Source organism: Scatophagus argus, chromosome 3 (assembly GCF_020382885.2).
Source record: "Scatophagus argus isolate fScaArg1 chromosome 3, fScaArg1.pri, whole genome shotgun sequence".
In the NCBI taxonomy this organism is placed as follows: domain Eukaryota; kingdom Metazoa; phylum Chordata; class Actinopteri; family Scatophagidae; genus Scatophagus; species Scatophagus argus.
In genome coordinates, this window is record NC_058495.1 from 6,065,192 (window position 1) to 6,081,389 (window position 16,198).

Genomic DNA, 16,198 nt, shown 5'->3' on the forward strand with positions numbered 1-16,198 from the left:
CTGTGGTGGTACCTAATCTATTTTATCAATTATCTTTTGACCTATTTCTGCGGATAATTCAGGATTAAAAAGAAACCAGCCTGATCTAAATGCAAAGATAGTTGCGACTAATATTACATGTGCAGTCCCCCATTTATGCCACTTCCTGAGTCATGAGAGATAGTTTTATGAGGCATGTGACCTACTGCCTACAAAATTAGTCCGGTCTCTTGTAGGAATCTACAGAAGGAATGTAAAGAATTTGGTGATCACAGGAATTCTTTCATTTATAGAACAGATAGAGTTTCTAACTCAGGCATCTAGATACCATTTGTGATACAGGTCTTATTCTCATTGTTTAAAAGTGATGTCCTACAGTGCACTTTGAGGAACGAATAAAGTCTGTCCCATTGCTTTTTTTAAATGTGTCTACACATGGCTTTACTATACAAGCAAAGCAAAGTGAAGATCAAATAAAATGATAGAAAAAAGTAAACAGAACTGACTTGATGAATGAAAATGAAGTGTTTAAAAGTGCATTATAACATTTTTGCATTAACAGAGAAGCTGTTGTCTCAGTCAAGATGTTTAAAATACGTAAAGCGAAGGATGAGGAGCCAACTGCTCCAGGGCAGGGTACGTAACTAGATTAGTAATTATGTCACAAGAATAAATTATATTTGTTAGTTACACTAAATGCATACACAACACCATTCTCTGGAACTTAAACTGTCTTAAAACTTTCAAAAGTCCTTCATGAATTTGTAAAAAATGCAATTTATCTCATTTAATGACAGTGAGAATTAAAAAGAGGTCCATGGTGCCTGGGGTTATGATTACCCAGTATGTGGAGGAACTTCCTGAAGGCATGAGCACCCCAGATTTCACTCGGAAACCCATTGCTATAACTATTCAAGAAGGTAAAGTAAAATACCACCTCTAATCGCATGCTCAACCAAATTTCTATTTAAGATCGTAACATATATGTACCTTCTTGTTGACTTTCTGTAGGAAAACTGGTTGTCTTCAGAGCAGTCATCACTGGCAAACCAACACCAACTGTGACCTGGATGAGAAATAATGGGGAAATTGATGAAGAAAGGTACAAAATCGTCTACGATGCAAGTTCTGGTGAACATCAACTACAGGTGGGATCACTGACCATGTGCCATAATAAATGTTTATTCAATAAAATAAAATCTCAGCAAACAAGACTGACAGATCAATAAAGCTGCATCATATATTGATTAATAGATGCCTGATGTATCGGTGGATCAAGCTGACACCTACAAATGTTTTGCCAGAAATGAATATGGAACAGCAGTTGTAACTGCCACACTTAATATTATTGAGGGTCAGTTATTTATTTTCATTCCATTATACATTAACTCAAACTTGTTAAAATAAATTGCATCTGTCTCACTTCACTCCAATTTCTTCCTTTACAGTCGGCTATAAAAAGAACAAAGCCATGCAACAATCAAGAACAGGTATGCAGCCTACGTTAAATTTTTAAGTAAATAATGTCAGTCATGGTCAGTCTGGTTGTGGAATCTTCTCATTGCTGGTTTGGTTGCAGCTGTCCGAGAGACACCCGAGGACTTCAAAAAGGCCTTAAAAAATAAGTAAGCAGTAAATTTACAAATGTTTTTTTCCTCTACATATATGATTATTGCCATAACATGTTCTTTAACATGGTAATTCATTTTTATTTTTTTTTTGTAGGGTTAACATTGAGCCAAAGGAGGAGAAGAATCCAGAAAACGATGAAAAGTTCTGGGAACTGTTGTTGAGTGCAGACAAAAAAGATTACGAGTCCATCTGCGCTCAGTATGGCATCACTGACTTTCGTGGAATGCTGAAGAAACTAAATGAGAAGAAGATAGAAAGAGAGAAAGAGCAAGAAAAGGCATGTATCAGCTTCACCTAAATGTAAATATGCACATTAAGCACAACCTAACTTCTAAAACAGGATTAAGAATGCTGTAACAAAAGAAATATGGTGTCACGTTTGTTTTTCTAATTCCATTTACTACAGGTTGTTGAAAGACTATGCAACCTGAAGCCCATTGAAATGAAAGATAATGGTGCTGCAGAGTTTGAACTTGAAATGTCACTTAAAGATCCAAGCAGCAAAATTTTCTTATACAAGGTGAGACGTTTCATTTTATATATTTACTTTTTTTTTGCAAAGGTGAATAAATCAAAGCACTGAAAGCCATGTCACTCAGTCTGCACAGACATACTTGCACGCTACATATTGCTCTGACATTTATGACTGCTTATGTTTAAATAGGACGGAGTGATGATTCCTTTTGATGCCGACATAGAGGTAAAACATGGACTGAGACAAGTTGGAAAGAAGTATGTGTTCAGCATCAATGGTGTTGATCCCGAGGATGCAGGGTTATACCAAGTGGAGGTTGATGGAGTTAAGGTCTTCTCGACTGACTTCAAATGTAAGAATATGCACAAAATTTTTTATCAGAGCACTTCTGTAATGTGCACAACCTCACCTTAAAATTGTATTGTGACAAGACATACAAGATGTAATGCTAAGCTATAATTTTATGTTTCATCTAGCTTCCAATATAGACTTCTTGGTCAAGATTCAAGATGTGAAAGCAGAGGAAAGAGAGGATGCTGTGTTTGAGTGTGTCACCTCGCAGCCCCTGAAAAAGATAACTTGGAAGGGAAAGAATATCCCATTGGAGCAAGGGGACAAGTATGATATCATTGTGTCAGAGGATATGTTGATTCATACATTGGTGGTGAAAGACTGCATGCCACTGGACAAAGGAATTTACGCAGCCGTGGCTGGACTCGCATCCTGCAGTGCCTGGCTTATAGTAGAAGGTACTGTTTCTGTAATTTAAATTATATTATGTCATACTGTTCACCATAGGTTTATCAAACCTATTAAACCTTAAAAATGTCCGGGTGCTGTGTATTTCTCATTAGCTGACGATGATCCCAATTCACGAGGAAAGAAGAAAGCTCGCAAAACAACCAGAGCGGGTGGTGGAGGAGAAGAACTTTTGAAGATTGCTCAAGAGCAACAGGCTAAGATACAGAAAGAGCGAGAGGAGTTGATCGCAAAGGTAAAAGCAGAGCAAGAGGCAGCAGCTGCAGAGAAAGCAGAGGCCGAAGCTAAAGCAAAAGCAGAAGCAGAAGCAAAAGTCAAAGCTAAAGCTGAAGAAAAGGCAAAGGCAAAGACAAAGGCTAAGACAAAGACAAAGACAAAGACAACTGCAAAGGTAAAGGCGCAGACAAAGGCCAAAACAAAAGAAGGTGCTGATACAGATACAACCGCCGCTGCAGAGAAGGAAGGAGAGGAAAACGATGTAGAAGAAGAAGATATAGAAGAGGAAGAGGATTTAGAAGAGGAAGAAGTGTCTGAAACAGCTGAAGCTACATCATCAGAACCCAAACAGAAGGTACAAGTAAGGGAAGAAGAGTCTCTAGCCCAAGATGCTGATGCTGAAGAAGAGGGGCCTGTTCAAGAGAAAAGAAAAAGAGTGAGAACAGGTCCACTTGTCCCGGATACAGTCATAGGTGAGATGCATCCGAACATAGTAATTAAATTAAGGTGTCTTTCAAGTATTCTTCTTCTCAGTTAACAGTAAGGTTGTATGTCCTTTAGACCCAGGGGTATACTTCACCAGTGGACTGTCAGATGTAACCGCCATCATTAATACTGATGCAGAACTGGTCTGCAGGCTGAGCAGTGAAGACTATGATGAAGTCTGGTACAAAGATGGGAAAGAGGTGAAGAATGTAGGGTAAAAGAATAGTATACATCTTTAACCTTCTGAGATTTAATGTGGTTATATGTGTGTGTGCATTTCAGATAACAGCTACAGACGATATCTGTATTGTAAAAGATCGGACTTATCGCAAACTAATTATCAAAAACTGCAAAGAGGATGATGCTGGAAAGTATCGATGTGAAGCTGATGGGCGTAAAACTGAAGCTGTGCTAAAAGTTGAAGGTATTGTTCTCAGGATCAAGCTCAGACAAAACAAAGGGCAGCCTATGAGAAAATGTGTTAAACAAAATCTTTTTTAGCTCAGCAAGTTAAAAAAGATTTTTGTTTTTTCTACTAGATCCTCCAAGAATAAACTCTGACGACCTCACTACATTCATGAAACCTGTTGTAATCAAAACCGGGAAAGATGCAGCATTCAAGTTGTCCTTTGTTGGCCGAGAACCCATGAAGATCCAATGGTACCATGAGGGTGAAGAGCTATTGGAGGACACTAATATCAGGATCGAGAAGTCCTCCTCACACAGCCGCCTGCTGCTAACCAAGTGCAGACGCAAAACCTCAGGAGAAATTAAGATTAAGATTAAAAATGAATGTGGAACAACTGAAGCATTCTCTAAGATTATTGTTCTCGGTTTGTACGCTGCATGTTACGATCTATATGTACTTAATTTGCAAGAAATATATAGAAATATAAGACACGGATATGAGTTTGTTGTTGTTTTTTCTTTGTATTTTGTTTTATTACAGATAAACCAACACAACCTTTAGGCCCTGTGGATATTATTGAAAGTTCTTCAACTTGCATCGAGTTCAAATGGAGGCCTCCCAAAGACGATGGAGGCTCCCCTATTACAGACTACATCCTGGAGCGCCAGCAAATTGGCCGAAACAGCTGGAAGAAACTAGGCAAGATTGGCCCAGAGCCTAAATATAGGGATACCGATGTGGATCATGGCAGAAAGTACTGTTACCACATCAGGGCGGAAACTGATCAAGGCATCAGTGAAATGATGGAGACTGATGACATTCAGGCAGGGACAAAGGGTGAGCCTTCTAACAAACACCCAAATTTACTAGTGAAAATGTCTCAAATATAATAGACATTATTTATGTATTTATGTTATTAGGATTTGTGTTTTCTGGCTAATTAATTTTATTATTCTTACAGCATACCCTGGTCCTCCCTCTACACCAAAAATCGTTAGTGCTTTCAAAGACTGCATCAATCTGGCTTGGTCCGCACCTACTAATACTGGAGGAACCAACATTTTGGGATACAATGTGGAGAAACGCAAAAATGGCAGTAATCTGTGGGGCCTTGTCAACCCACCTGATGAGCCTATCAGAGGTAAGACCATTTTAGAACAGCTTATCATGTTCAAAATGTAATGTATTTGTTTACAGTTTGAATACAGATGAGACATTGCCAAGGGAAATGTGCGTCCTTTTGTATAGCACAAATGTAAATGTTTATTCTTATATATTCCTGACTATATTGTTTGGAATGCCAACAGAGAAAAAGTATGCTGTGAAGGATGTTATTGAAGGCATCGAGTATGAATTCCGTGTATCAGCTATCAACATTTCTGGTGCTGGAGAGCCAAGTGCACCTTCAGAATTTGTGATTGCAAGAGATCCAAAGAGTGAGTGATAAGCTGATAAAAGCTAAATTCCTGTTATCCCAATGATTAATTGCTCATCATATCTAAAAAAAATTTCACTCTCAGAGCCCCCTGGTAAAGTGATTGACCTGAAGGTGACAGACTCTACATATAGCACTTTATCGCTGGGCTGGACCAAACCCACAGAAGAGGAGGGTGTTCAAGACGAGGCAAAAGGATACTTTGTGGAACTCAGACCAGCAGAAAACCCAGAATGGAGTCGCTGTAACTCCAGTGCTATCATTATGAACTCCTATACTATTATGGGTCTGAAGTCTATGGCCATGTACTGGGTAAGAGTTGTAGCCACAAATGAGGGTGGAGACGGTGAGCCTCAAGAGTTGGACAATTATATCATTGCAATGCCTCCTCCAGGTGAGTCAGTGGAAAGTGTGAACCCTCCACAGTCAGAATTTTAAAAATATTTTATCTTTTTTTTTTTTTAAATAATTTTCTCTAATTAATTTTGTCTAAAACTCTTGTTGCAGTGAGACCTCACTTCACAGACAGAAAAATGAAGAACTTCATGGTAATGAAAGCTGGTAACTCAGCTCGAGTCAACTTCAACTTTCAGGTTCAGTATAATATGATTACAAAAATATCAAATCCTTAAATTCAGCACGCTGTCGGCAAGGAAGTATGAACCCAAGTCATAGCCCTGTATCTCTTGTTATTGACAGGCCTCTCCGATACCAAATATTACGTGGCTCAAGGATGGTCTTCCTGTGGCCAAGCATGTGACAGTGAGCAACACAGACACATCATCGCAGCTCATGATCCCCTCATCAGAGCGCCATGACACTGGGATCTACACAATCATTGTCAAGAACATTGTTGGTCAGGAGACCTCTAGTGTTGAAATTAGAGTCACAGGTAGCGTGAAAAAAATCTCAACTAATTCATAACAAATAAAACTTAAATGAGTCCCAGTTTTATGGATTTGCAACGTGATATGCATTTGGTTTTTAAGATTATTCTAAAGTTTCAAACTTGCTCAAGTTTTTGGAGAAAGGAAAAGTTTTTAAAAAAATTAGTACTCTTCAAGAGGCAAAGAAACTTAAGTCGTGGCTAAATAAATCAAAAAATCTTCAAATGGGTGTCTGGGGCTTAGTTTAAAGAGAGCAAGACCAATTGTACAGGCATTACCATTGTACTCATCAATCAATCACTTACTTCTAGTAGTTAGCATAAACATCAAGACACTAATAATCCTTTCCTCCCTGTTTGTAGATGACCCCAAGCCTCCAGGCCCTGTGGAGCTGGAAGAGAATGTGTCAGGAACAGTCACAATCTCCTGGACTGCCTCTCCAGATGAGAAGAAAGATGACAGGCTGCACTACATGATCACCAAACATGATTCTGTTAAGCGTACTTGGCAAACTGTGGCAGATCGTCTCTTCAATAACAAGTTCACTGCCATTAATATCATGCCTGGAAGGCAGTATCAGTTCAGGGTCTATGCCAAAAATGACATGGGGCTTTCCAAACCCTCCGAGTCACCAACCTGGGAAGTGAAGAGAAGAAAAGGCAGGTTTAAAAAAAGGGGGGGGATTCTTAATATTATTTTTAAGAATTAAACTTATGTAAGTTTATATGGTGTGGTTTAGATGGTAAGCAGATCTAGATGAGTATAAAGCTACAACATAAAGCTACAACATCAAAAGAAACCTAACTGCCAACTATTTTCAGAATTGATTAATCGTTTTAGTATTTGGTCTATTGACTCAGAGTATCTGACACTCAGAGGGAGGAGTTATAAAGTCTGGAGGAATGACCTCCTGTGGCGCTCTGTGGAGCATTTTGGTGGAATCAGTCTGTCCTGTGCCTAGCCGGGACATTGTGGAGTGGGTGGGAGACATTGTCCAAGAGGGCATGTAACTTAGACAGCATCCTCCTCTCTGACACCACTGTAGCATATGAGGAGTGACAATTTAAAAAAAGAATCATACAAAAGCCTCCCTACTAGAAGACAATTAAAGAATATCAACTGGCTAAGTATATATGGACAGTGCACTTGCAGTAAAATGCAGAGTTGGTTATCATTGGATCAAAGAAGAGTATTTCACATTTCTAAGGATTCTGCCGTAGACATTGAAAGGAGAAAAATTAATCAATTAACAGCTGACTAAAGGGTATACGGTAATGGAAAAGGTATCCATCCTTATGTATTACTTTTCTTTTTCTTCTATCCAGAAACGTTTTCTTTGACCCTTCCCACCTCTAAGGACTGCAACTTTGAGACACCTCCCTCATTCTCTGTTCCACTAAAAATGCACAACAGTCCAGAGAGCTATGAGTGCTACATGAGTTGTGCAGTGACAGGAAACCCCAGACCCCATGTTACCTGGTACAGAAATAACATCAGCCTCAACACCAACACTAACTACTACATAACCAACACATGTGGGGTCTGCTCCATGGTGATACTCAAAGTTGGGCCCAAAGACAGCGGGGATTACACCGTCATTGCAGAAAACACTCTGGGGAGAGTAGAGTGTTCAGCCAAACTTGTTGTTAAAGGTAAATACACATTAAAATTATTTGTCACATCTCAAATTCCATTCCTCTGGTTATGTGTTTTAATTTTCCCCTTCTTTTCCTCCTTCTCCTTCAGATTAGGATGATGCAATGGACCTGAATTCCTGATCACAAATGAAACGTAAAGGATTTGCCAATTTAAAACCTGCTGTAATCTGTGCTTTTTCTGTGAAGTACTGTATTAAATGTGCTTAAACAAATTGTGAAGAATAAACAATGAATGAGAAAGGTAATGAAGAGCTCAAATGTTTTAAAGCACAAAATAACAAATGTGACCACACTAGGTTCTGTTGTGTTTATCTACCAGGTGCAAATAGCACTTTGACAAGAAGCATCTGAGATTCATGTGAGATCTGAATTATATGCCAATCTTACATAGCATAGCATGTTTTGTATCGACCTATTTTTACCAGAGCTGTGATTATAGTTAGTTTCCTCTGCTGTTTTCCGAGTAAAAACAAGAAGCTGCTGTCTTCTGGAAAAGTGATGATATGGCATGACAGTATATCTAAGTCTGTGTGTGTTGGGTGTGTATGAATTATTATTATAAAATGTAAATAAATCATACCTGTGTAACAGGGAGTTGTCTTGCTTTTCAAACTTCAATCGAATTTGAATCTTTTGCTTGTCACTTGATACTGTTGAGATAAATGCTAGTGTCAGCATGCTACCACTCAAAATGACAATGCAGATGTTTACCACTGTAGTACAGCATGTTGACATAAGGTACAGTTGAGGTTGATGGGGAAGGTCACTAGTTTGATCATGAATGAGAAGAGTGGACAAATGAAAATGTTCACCACTGGATGAAAAGTTATTACAACTGGATATAACAGTCTATACCAAATTTCATTCTAAGTATATTAGTTGCTGAGACTTTTTAATTACAAGAACAGAACAGATGTCAATCTCATGGTGACACAGGGGAAATGTCAAGGGATCACCAACATCCTTGGGATTCATGGGACCATGAATGTCTGTACAAAATGTATTTTTATAGCAATCCATCAAATATTTGTTTAGATATTTCAGTCCGGACCAAAGTGACGGACCACTGAAGCAACACTGCCATCTATAGATTCTCCAGCTTAGCCAAAGCAAAAAAAGAAACAAAACAAAACACCACATACAAACGTATTTACATGTCCTGGCAACAATAACTGTGCTTCAAGAAGTCAATATATAGACTCAGGCACAGGCTTTTTCTCTTACTATTCCTATTCCATTTTAGTTATTTATTTTGCTTTCAGCTACAATTCAACCAATCAGAATTCTCTAACACCAAATATAAACATATATTGCAAGTATCAAGTTCCAAAATTTATTATATAGGTCTAAGATATCATGGATGTTTTGTTTTTGTATCAATAAAAAAGTGCTCAAGTAATTATATGTATCATATTTTTTGGAGTTACTTCCTGTATGAGTATTTGATCAAGGGATTTACTTGCCGCACGTTTTGTTTACCATGCAGCCCTGGGATTCTGTGAGGTATTTATTGTACCTTTCCATTTTGTGACTTCACGTGCACTGCTTCCTCTTTGCCAACTGTCACATGGCTTCAAATTTCTTTTTTACTGCGAACATGTGTTTGCACGCTTTCAGGGGATATTGCGAGTCTATTATGGACAGTCATAAATTCAAATTTCATGTGCAATGAGTAAGTGCTACCTCGCAAACAACTGTGCATCATCCTGTGTAAAGTCCTGAGACACACTAATATTATCAGTAGTCACATGACATTCTCTTTACTGAGAGTTTATAGCAGTCAGTTGTGACATTTAAAAGCTGTTACGCACATGCCAATAGTAGTCAGCAATCCCCTATGGTGATATGCTTAGCAACATTACAAATATTGTTACTGTTGTTCAATATACAGCAAAAAACAGGTTTACTTTGATCTAAAAAATTAAAATGAGTGCTGTCTATGCTTTTCACCACTTTGCCATAAAGTTTAAGCCAGTGTGTAGTAGTGTAGTTTAATTATGACTATTAATATAGTAGTTGATATAGTATATAGTAGTACTAATACTGATTACATCTATTAAGCCTAAACAGTGTATTTTCCCAAGAAAATAAGCATAAAAATAGCCAACACAGAGACAGGGGTTACCTTTGTCCACACTGCATTAGGTTGTGTAATGTCAGGTTGTTTTGTCATCGTTTTGCAGTGTAGAATTCAAAGCTCCTGACTTCGATGACCTTTTGCAATAAATGCCTTGAAGAACATCAAGCCCCTCATATCAGCTTCCCATGTCAGAGAACAGTCATAGTTCCTGTGCCATGCATCCACTTTTATTACACTGCTTGAAATATCCACACACACACACACAATCGTGCTCAAACTGAGCATAGCTCTATTATTACAAAGACCACAATAACTGGGTCGTGGTTTAAAGTTCCAACCCAGACTCCATAAGGCATCACAATTCCTTCTCACATGTAAGTAAATATCCTTCAGGTGGTCAGCGTCTACAACAGATTCTCAATATGTCTCCCATTGTTGACTAGTAATCTAAATTAGTCATCTATTAAATCAACTTTCTCACTGTACTGTATGTTTACTCACATCTGGTTATAACTGACTGGTTAATGAAATTGACTGCACGTTCATATAGTTAATAAAGCCCAAATTAAACACCGGGGTTAGAATTGCTCATGCTTTCAGATAAAATAAAGTTTCTAATTACATGACTCAAGTAAAAGAAAGGTAGTGGATCAGTGAGTTAGGCAGAGGACTAACCTAGAGGAGACTGGGGTTCAATTATTGTTTGATGCTGTGCTCATAAACTCAGAAACCATAATTTCTTTATTACACAAATGTCGCAGGAAACTGAAATACAAATACACACGAATACAATTAGTTGTGTGTACAACTAATCACACAGGACTTAAAGTGTTGTGGCACTGAAACATGGTCACAACATTGGCTCTAAAAAACAAATGCCTGCCACATTTCACCTGTGTGTATGGAGCATGTTGTGGGATGTGTTAGTGTTTTATTTTTATTTATTTTTCACTGTGTGATGTCAACAATAAGGTTTTCAAAGAAAACCTTCAGCTACACAAATTACTACAAAGCTCTCTGCTGAAACAAATTTACATTTAAATTAGTTTCAGATAAACCCAAATCTTTGTGCATAATAAAACCCTCAAATACATCCAGTACTTAGCATTGAATGGATTATAGCTGCTTTACAAAAGTATAATTGTTGTCAGCCATCACCTGAAATGAGAATTAATCGTTTTCCCTCTTTATGTAGTGGCATATTCTTACCCAGTGCTCAAAGATGTAATCAGGCATTACATTACTTACTGATTAGAACAACCTGTCAGTTAAAAGTACACAGTGGTTTGAATGTATATTCAATTAGCTGTTTACTTGTTTGTTGATTTCAAGACAGACTTGTCCACATCCAAACATGTCTTAAGTTTTGATGTGAAACACTAGTTGAAGATGGAATAAAACACTAATTTCTAAAGTCTGTAGCACATCTGACGACTTATGAGTTTAGTCCTCTTGAAAGGATCCAGCTTGGACACCCAATAAACACACTGTATTTTTAGTCGGTGTCAGTAGGAGTCATTAGTGCATCTAAACATTAATATAATTTGTTGTTGTTCTCGTAATTTCATAAGAGTGTCAGCACTCGCATCCTTGGCTGTCAACACTTAACTCTCTGACGACCAACTTGTTCTTACTTTCAGCTCCACAATCCAAGTGCAACAATGCAGACCAACATAACTGACAAGTCTAACAGGCAGGAAGAGAAAACACAAATAGAAAAAGCACAACTGATTTCCACCTTTCACTTGCTAAGCTGAAAAATGAAAGTGATCAGCAAAAGTTCACATTAAAGGATCAGGATACTGACTATGAAGAAAAACTCTTATAAAACAAAGTCAACTCCAAAAGGAAAGTTCACTCAAGCAGTATAGCGGACAATAGAGAATATATGTATTGATATCAGATCAATAACTGGTTCAGTTACATTTTTAAAACAGAAAATGCATATTATTCAAAGCACTCCTGAAGCAGCTCCACAGCCGCAGTCATGGTCATCTCATCCTGAGGCTTGCAGACAGCCTTGGCTTTCCCTCCTCCCCCTCGCTAGACATTGTGATTTACGGCAAAAACAAAAAAGCAATCCCCTTTCTTGGCAGACACCACGTCTGACAACGTGGGTGCTTGTCGTAGAGTCGTTGGCATTCCTGTAAGGATTTAATAGCTCGAAGACCAAGGAGGCAACACTCAAATATCAGACTGGGAAGCAGCACCACTCAAGAGGATCACCAGAGTACTAAGGTGAGTTCATCATTCATCTTACAAACAGCCTCACTCTTACATGGAGGAGTTTAGTATTTAGTTGGCTACAGTTGTTAAAGGTGAACTAATCCTGTGTCTGATTCCCTCTCAACATTTAGTCCAAAGATAACACTTTAAGCGCCAAACTGTGTAGAGTGTTTGCTGATTAATACAACTGAGCGACCTTATTTTAAGTAAGTGCTCTGATATGTGCAGTTTTTTTTTCAATTTTCAAGTTGTCAGTTATTCACATTATTTAAAGCTTAGATTACCTTCTAGATTTTGCGTTAATTTTTACATTAGTATTAGGTTTAAGTTTGCACAAATTTAAATTGTCAGAAGGTTATCTGAGTCATTTTCTGAAGTGAAGAAATGCAAATATGTGCCAATAATGTACACTTCCAATTCCAAGAGTGGCTTCTTACAGTGGCTCATATTAACAGCTGATGTTTGTATAGCACGAGCTTTCATGCACATTTTTACTTGGTAGGTTGGCAAATCAGAATATTACATCAATATTTGTAATTCTGCGCATATGTTCTGTCACAAAGATATATTTGTCTAACATAACATAACATAACATATAAACCAATAACAACTAGTCAACCAGTCCTTTGCCACTTCACTAACTTTCTAGAGCATCCTTGCTTTGTTTTTCCTTTTCTTTCTTTTCATTTTTGTACTTACCTCAACACTGCACAGTGCCTGCTTCACCCATTCTCTTGTTTCCCCTGTTTTTACTGCTACTGAAAAAGATACATTGCAAACCATGAAGTCTCTCTAACTAAAGCAAAAAAAGCTATCTTGTTAATAACCCAAATTAGGTGAACCTGCCAGCCTCAGCTCCTTCACATGATCAGGATCAACCCTCACACCATAGATAGCCACATTCTTTCTGCGCATGCTTTTAATCATTTTTATGATGCTCCAAGTCTGTTGAGTATACTCTCCAGTGCTGTATTTCAGCTCTGGTCACGTAAGCAGCTGGTAGCCCTAACTGCAGCATGCAACACAGGCCAAATGAAACCCATAAAAACCAACAGAGTAGGCTGTTTGCTCAGGGTGAAGCTGAAAATGTTTACTGACCTTCTTGCAAGAAGTTTACCGACCTTCTTGCAATTAGCATTCAAGTGCAGAGCGAAAAACTGTAAAAAATTAAGTTAATTTAAATGTAGTTTGTAGTTATATGAAGTGCTCATCTTTTTTAGCATATAGTATATACAGTTACAGCATATTTAGCACAACACTTTTTCTGTTACCATATACAGTAAAAATTTTAAACCAGAATCAGAATCAGAATCAGAATTCCTTTATTTATCCCTGAAGGGAAATTCTTGACAGAAGGGAAATTCTTGAATTCTTGAGTCACTAGCTGGATTGACAAACCAAGTTAGGAGCAAATTGAAAGGTCAATTACTTATCTTTTTTTGGGTCTGACAACATCAGAATAAGGTAATCTACATTATTTTCACTTGCTACAGCGAGCTTGTTTTACTGTAGTACGACTCAATCATAATGAGTCAATAGTGATTTACAAGTATATTAAGATGTTCGAGATGGGATGTTCACAGTTTTATGTGGCATGTGACCTATCAGATGGCGATCCAGTTTTCTCATCTTCCAACAGCCGTAGACCATCGACAGCCTAGAATATCACATGCCTATACTGGGTGGTGCTAGGTTTGTACAAGTACTTTACATGTGAGAGGTTATGGGTAGTAAGTTTAATGTGTCTACTGTATCATCAACAGTGGAGCAATAGTTTTTGAGAATATATAATAATGCTAATGAATCTCACGTCACTGTTCATTCAGTTTTGTTTTACTTTCATGGTATGTCCATAAAATTTTACCAAATTATAAACATGATGCAACTTGGTTGATAAATTGATGATGGTTTGGGTCTTAAATTAATATACTTAACAGCCCAGTAACACGCCTCCAATAATCTGATTATTTAATCAACCAGTTAAAGTGTCTGTAAAATTATACTGGAAAGATGCCAACTTCTTAAGCTTGAATTTAGCTCTGAAATACCTTTTACCTCATGGCAGAAAGATGTTGTATTTTATCAGTAATGCCAGCAGCAGTATAGAGCTCTAAAGACTGTAAAATCAATCAGGTCTGCCTCTTTGTGTTTGTTTGCTGATTCACCTTGAGGTATAAGCCTGACGTGACTGCTTACAGCAATTACACCATGCTCTGCTACTAGATCAGAGATGTAAAACCAAGCTCATGTACATGTACCATGTACAATTCAGTCATGCACTGCCCCTAAGGCAGATGTGCAGACACACCAAACAGTCTGATCCAGTTAGGTATTATACGTGCACTCAGCCTAACGTGATGATAAGCAGGACTGTTAGTCGTGGTCTTGTGACAAATACTTTCAGAGCAAAGCATTACAACTCAGAAAGCATCAGTAATATTTAGTTACAATCAATATTTGGGAGCATGAGCCTCTCTTCACCAAAACTATAAACTGAAGACCTAGGACAAAGAACAATGCAGGGAGTAACAGGACATATAATCTACTGTAATGATTTACAGCCTTGACAATGTCAACACAGGTACCTAAAGGTTATTGCATCCCACTTTAAGGAAACGGGCTCTTGTTATTAGCAACCAGGTTACCCTTATAGCAGGGACTGCATGCATTCTCTGAATATCTAGCCTTTGTCAAACTGTTGGCTAACCATACTCAAAAAGGAAATTCCAATCAAAGGTGGATTTTCATTGTAGACTAACTGTGGGAACTGGTTGCAACACAGACATTTTGACTTGTCACAGCAGGGAAAACACAGAGAGATTTCTAAACAGTAACAACATAGCTCCATTAGGTCAAACGCATGTATATCCATGAGGTTTACCAAATATGGACCTCAAGGAAAGATTTTTGTTGTCATTAAACAGTTACAAGGCTGATTTTTCTTAAAATTTAGAAATCACACTCACAAAACATTGCTCCTTAGTGCCACTAGCAGGCAAAAATTCCACATGGCATTTTTAACCTTTAGTTTTAACGCAGAGTTAATATTGGCAAACTTAAAAGCAGCAAAGCCAATGCATTAGTTATTGAAGTCATGTCAATAAATATTACATGATCGCAGCAAGGTACTGAAAAGAGTTCACTAAGGTGATACACTATGATCTCTCCAAATGAAGAAAATCCATTCCCTATATGAGCAAATAACAACATAATAATAGAACGATTAAGAAAAATACTACCTGAGACAAAATATTTAGTGTATTTTGATGTCAGATGTTACTGATCATATCTTACACAAAGTTACTTTAAAAAAACAACTTAATATTACAGTGCAACAAACTAGAGAGAGGGACACATTTCTTTTGCAAGTCAGTGTATGCCTCAGTCATAAGAAGTTAATATATGCCTAGCATGGAGTTGGTTTTCTAAACAAATATTAACATTTCTGCAAATCCCCTTAAGCCCCAGCAACACTGAATCCATTACAATTAATGTTCCACCAGTCTATTTTTGTGAGGTGACATTTGTCATTCTAAGTTTAGCAAACACGTGGGTAATGAAAGATTGCAGTATACTAATAGAGATCCCTGCTGCAAATGGAACTGACAGATCATAAAAAAAGGTTGAGTTGATAAGCATGCAGTCATTTGAATATCTACCCAGCATGCTGCAGCTGTATGTGACAACAAATACCCTTGAATAATGATATTTAAACCGTGGTAAGATATTACATCATGAGGTTGATGTGAAATTCTACACACCAGTTCTAATTTCAAGTGTCTTTTGCTGTATGCTGAGAATCTGCAGTAAAATGATGCCCAGTGCCCTTACTCTTTCATTTTGTAATGTTGTTTGTAATGTTCCAGTTGACAAGCTGTACCCTTGTTTGAATTAATCTATTCAAATAATCAGCTCCTCCAGGACCTTGTGATCTTCAAAATCCCAACAAATAAAAC

The 16,198-nt window shown here is 37.7% G+C and overlaps 1 protein-coding gene across 1 annotated transcript; it reads left to right on the forward strand.

Moving 5' to 3' along the window:
- The first annotated feature begins 563 nt into the window (after window positions 1-563).
- On the forward strand, window positions 564-8,465 carry LOC124056006 (immunoglobulin-like and fibronectin type III domain-containing protein 1). Its single transcript, XM_046383046.1, has 23 exons — window positions 564-615; window positions 777-899; window positions 991-1,127; window positions 1,234-1,333; window positions 1,428-1,469; window positions 1,559-1,604; window positions 1,705-1,888; window positions 2,018-2,131; window positions 2,276-2,438; window positions 2,563-2,835; window positions 2,941-3,534; window positions 3,623-3,747; window positions 3,830-3,971; window positions 4,087-4,380; window positions 4,497-4,793; window positions 4,918-5,097; window positions 5,264-5,392; window positions 5,477-5,785; window positions 5,899-5,984; window positions 6,091-6,283; window positions 6,641-6,937; window positions 7,604-7,930; window positions 8,025-8,465. Exons 1-23 carry the CDS (start codon window positions 564-566, stop codon window positions 8,027-8,029), a joined length of 4,212 nt encoding a protein of 1,403 aa, XP_046239002.1. The 3' UTR covers window positions 8,030-8,465.
- Window positions 8,466-16,198: the final 7,733 nt, after the last annotated feature.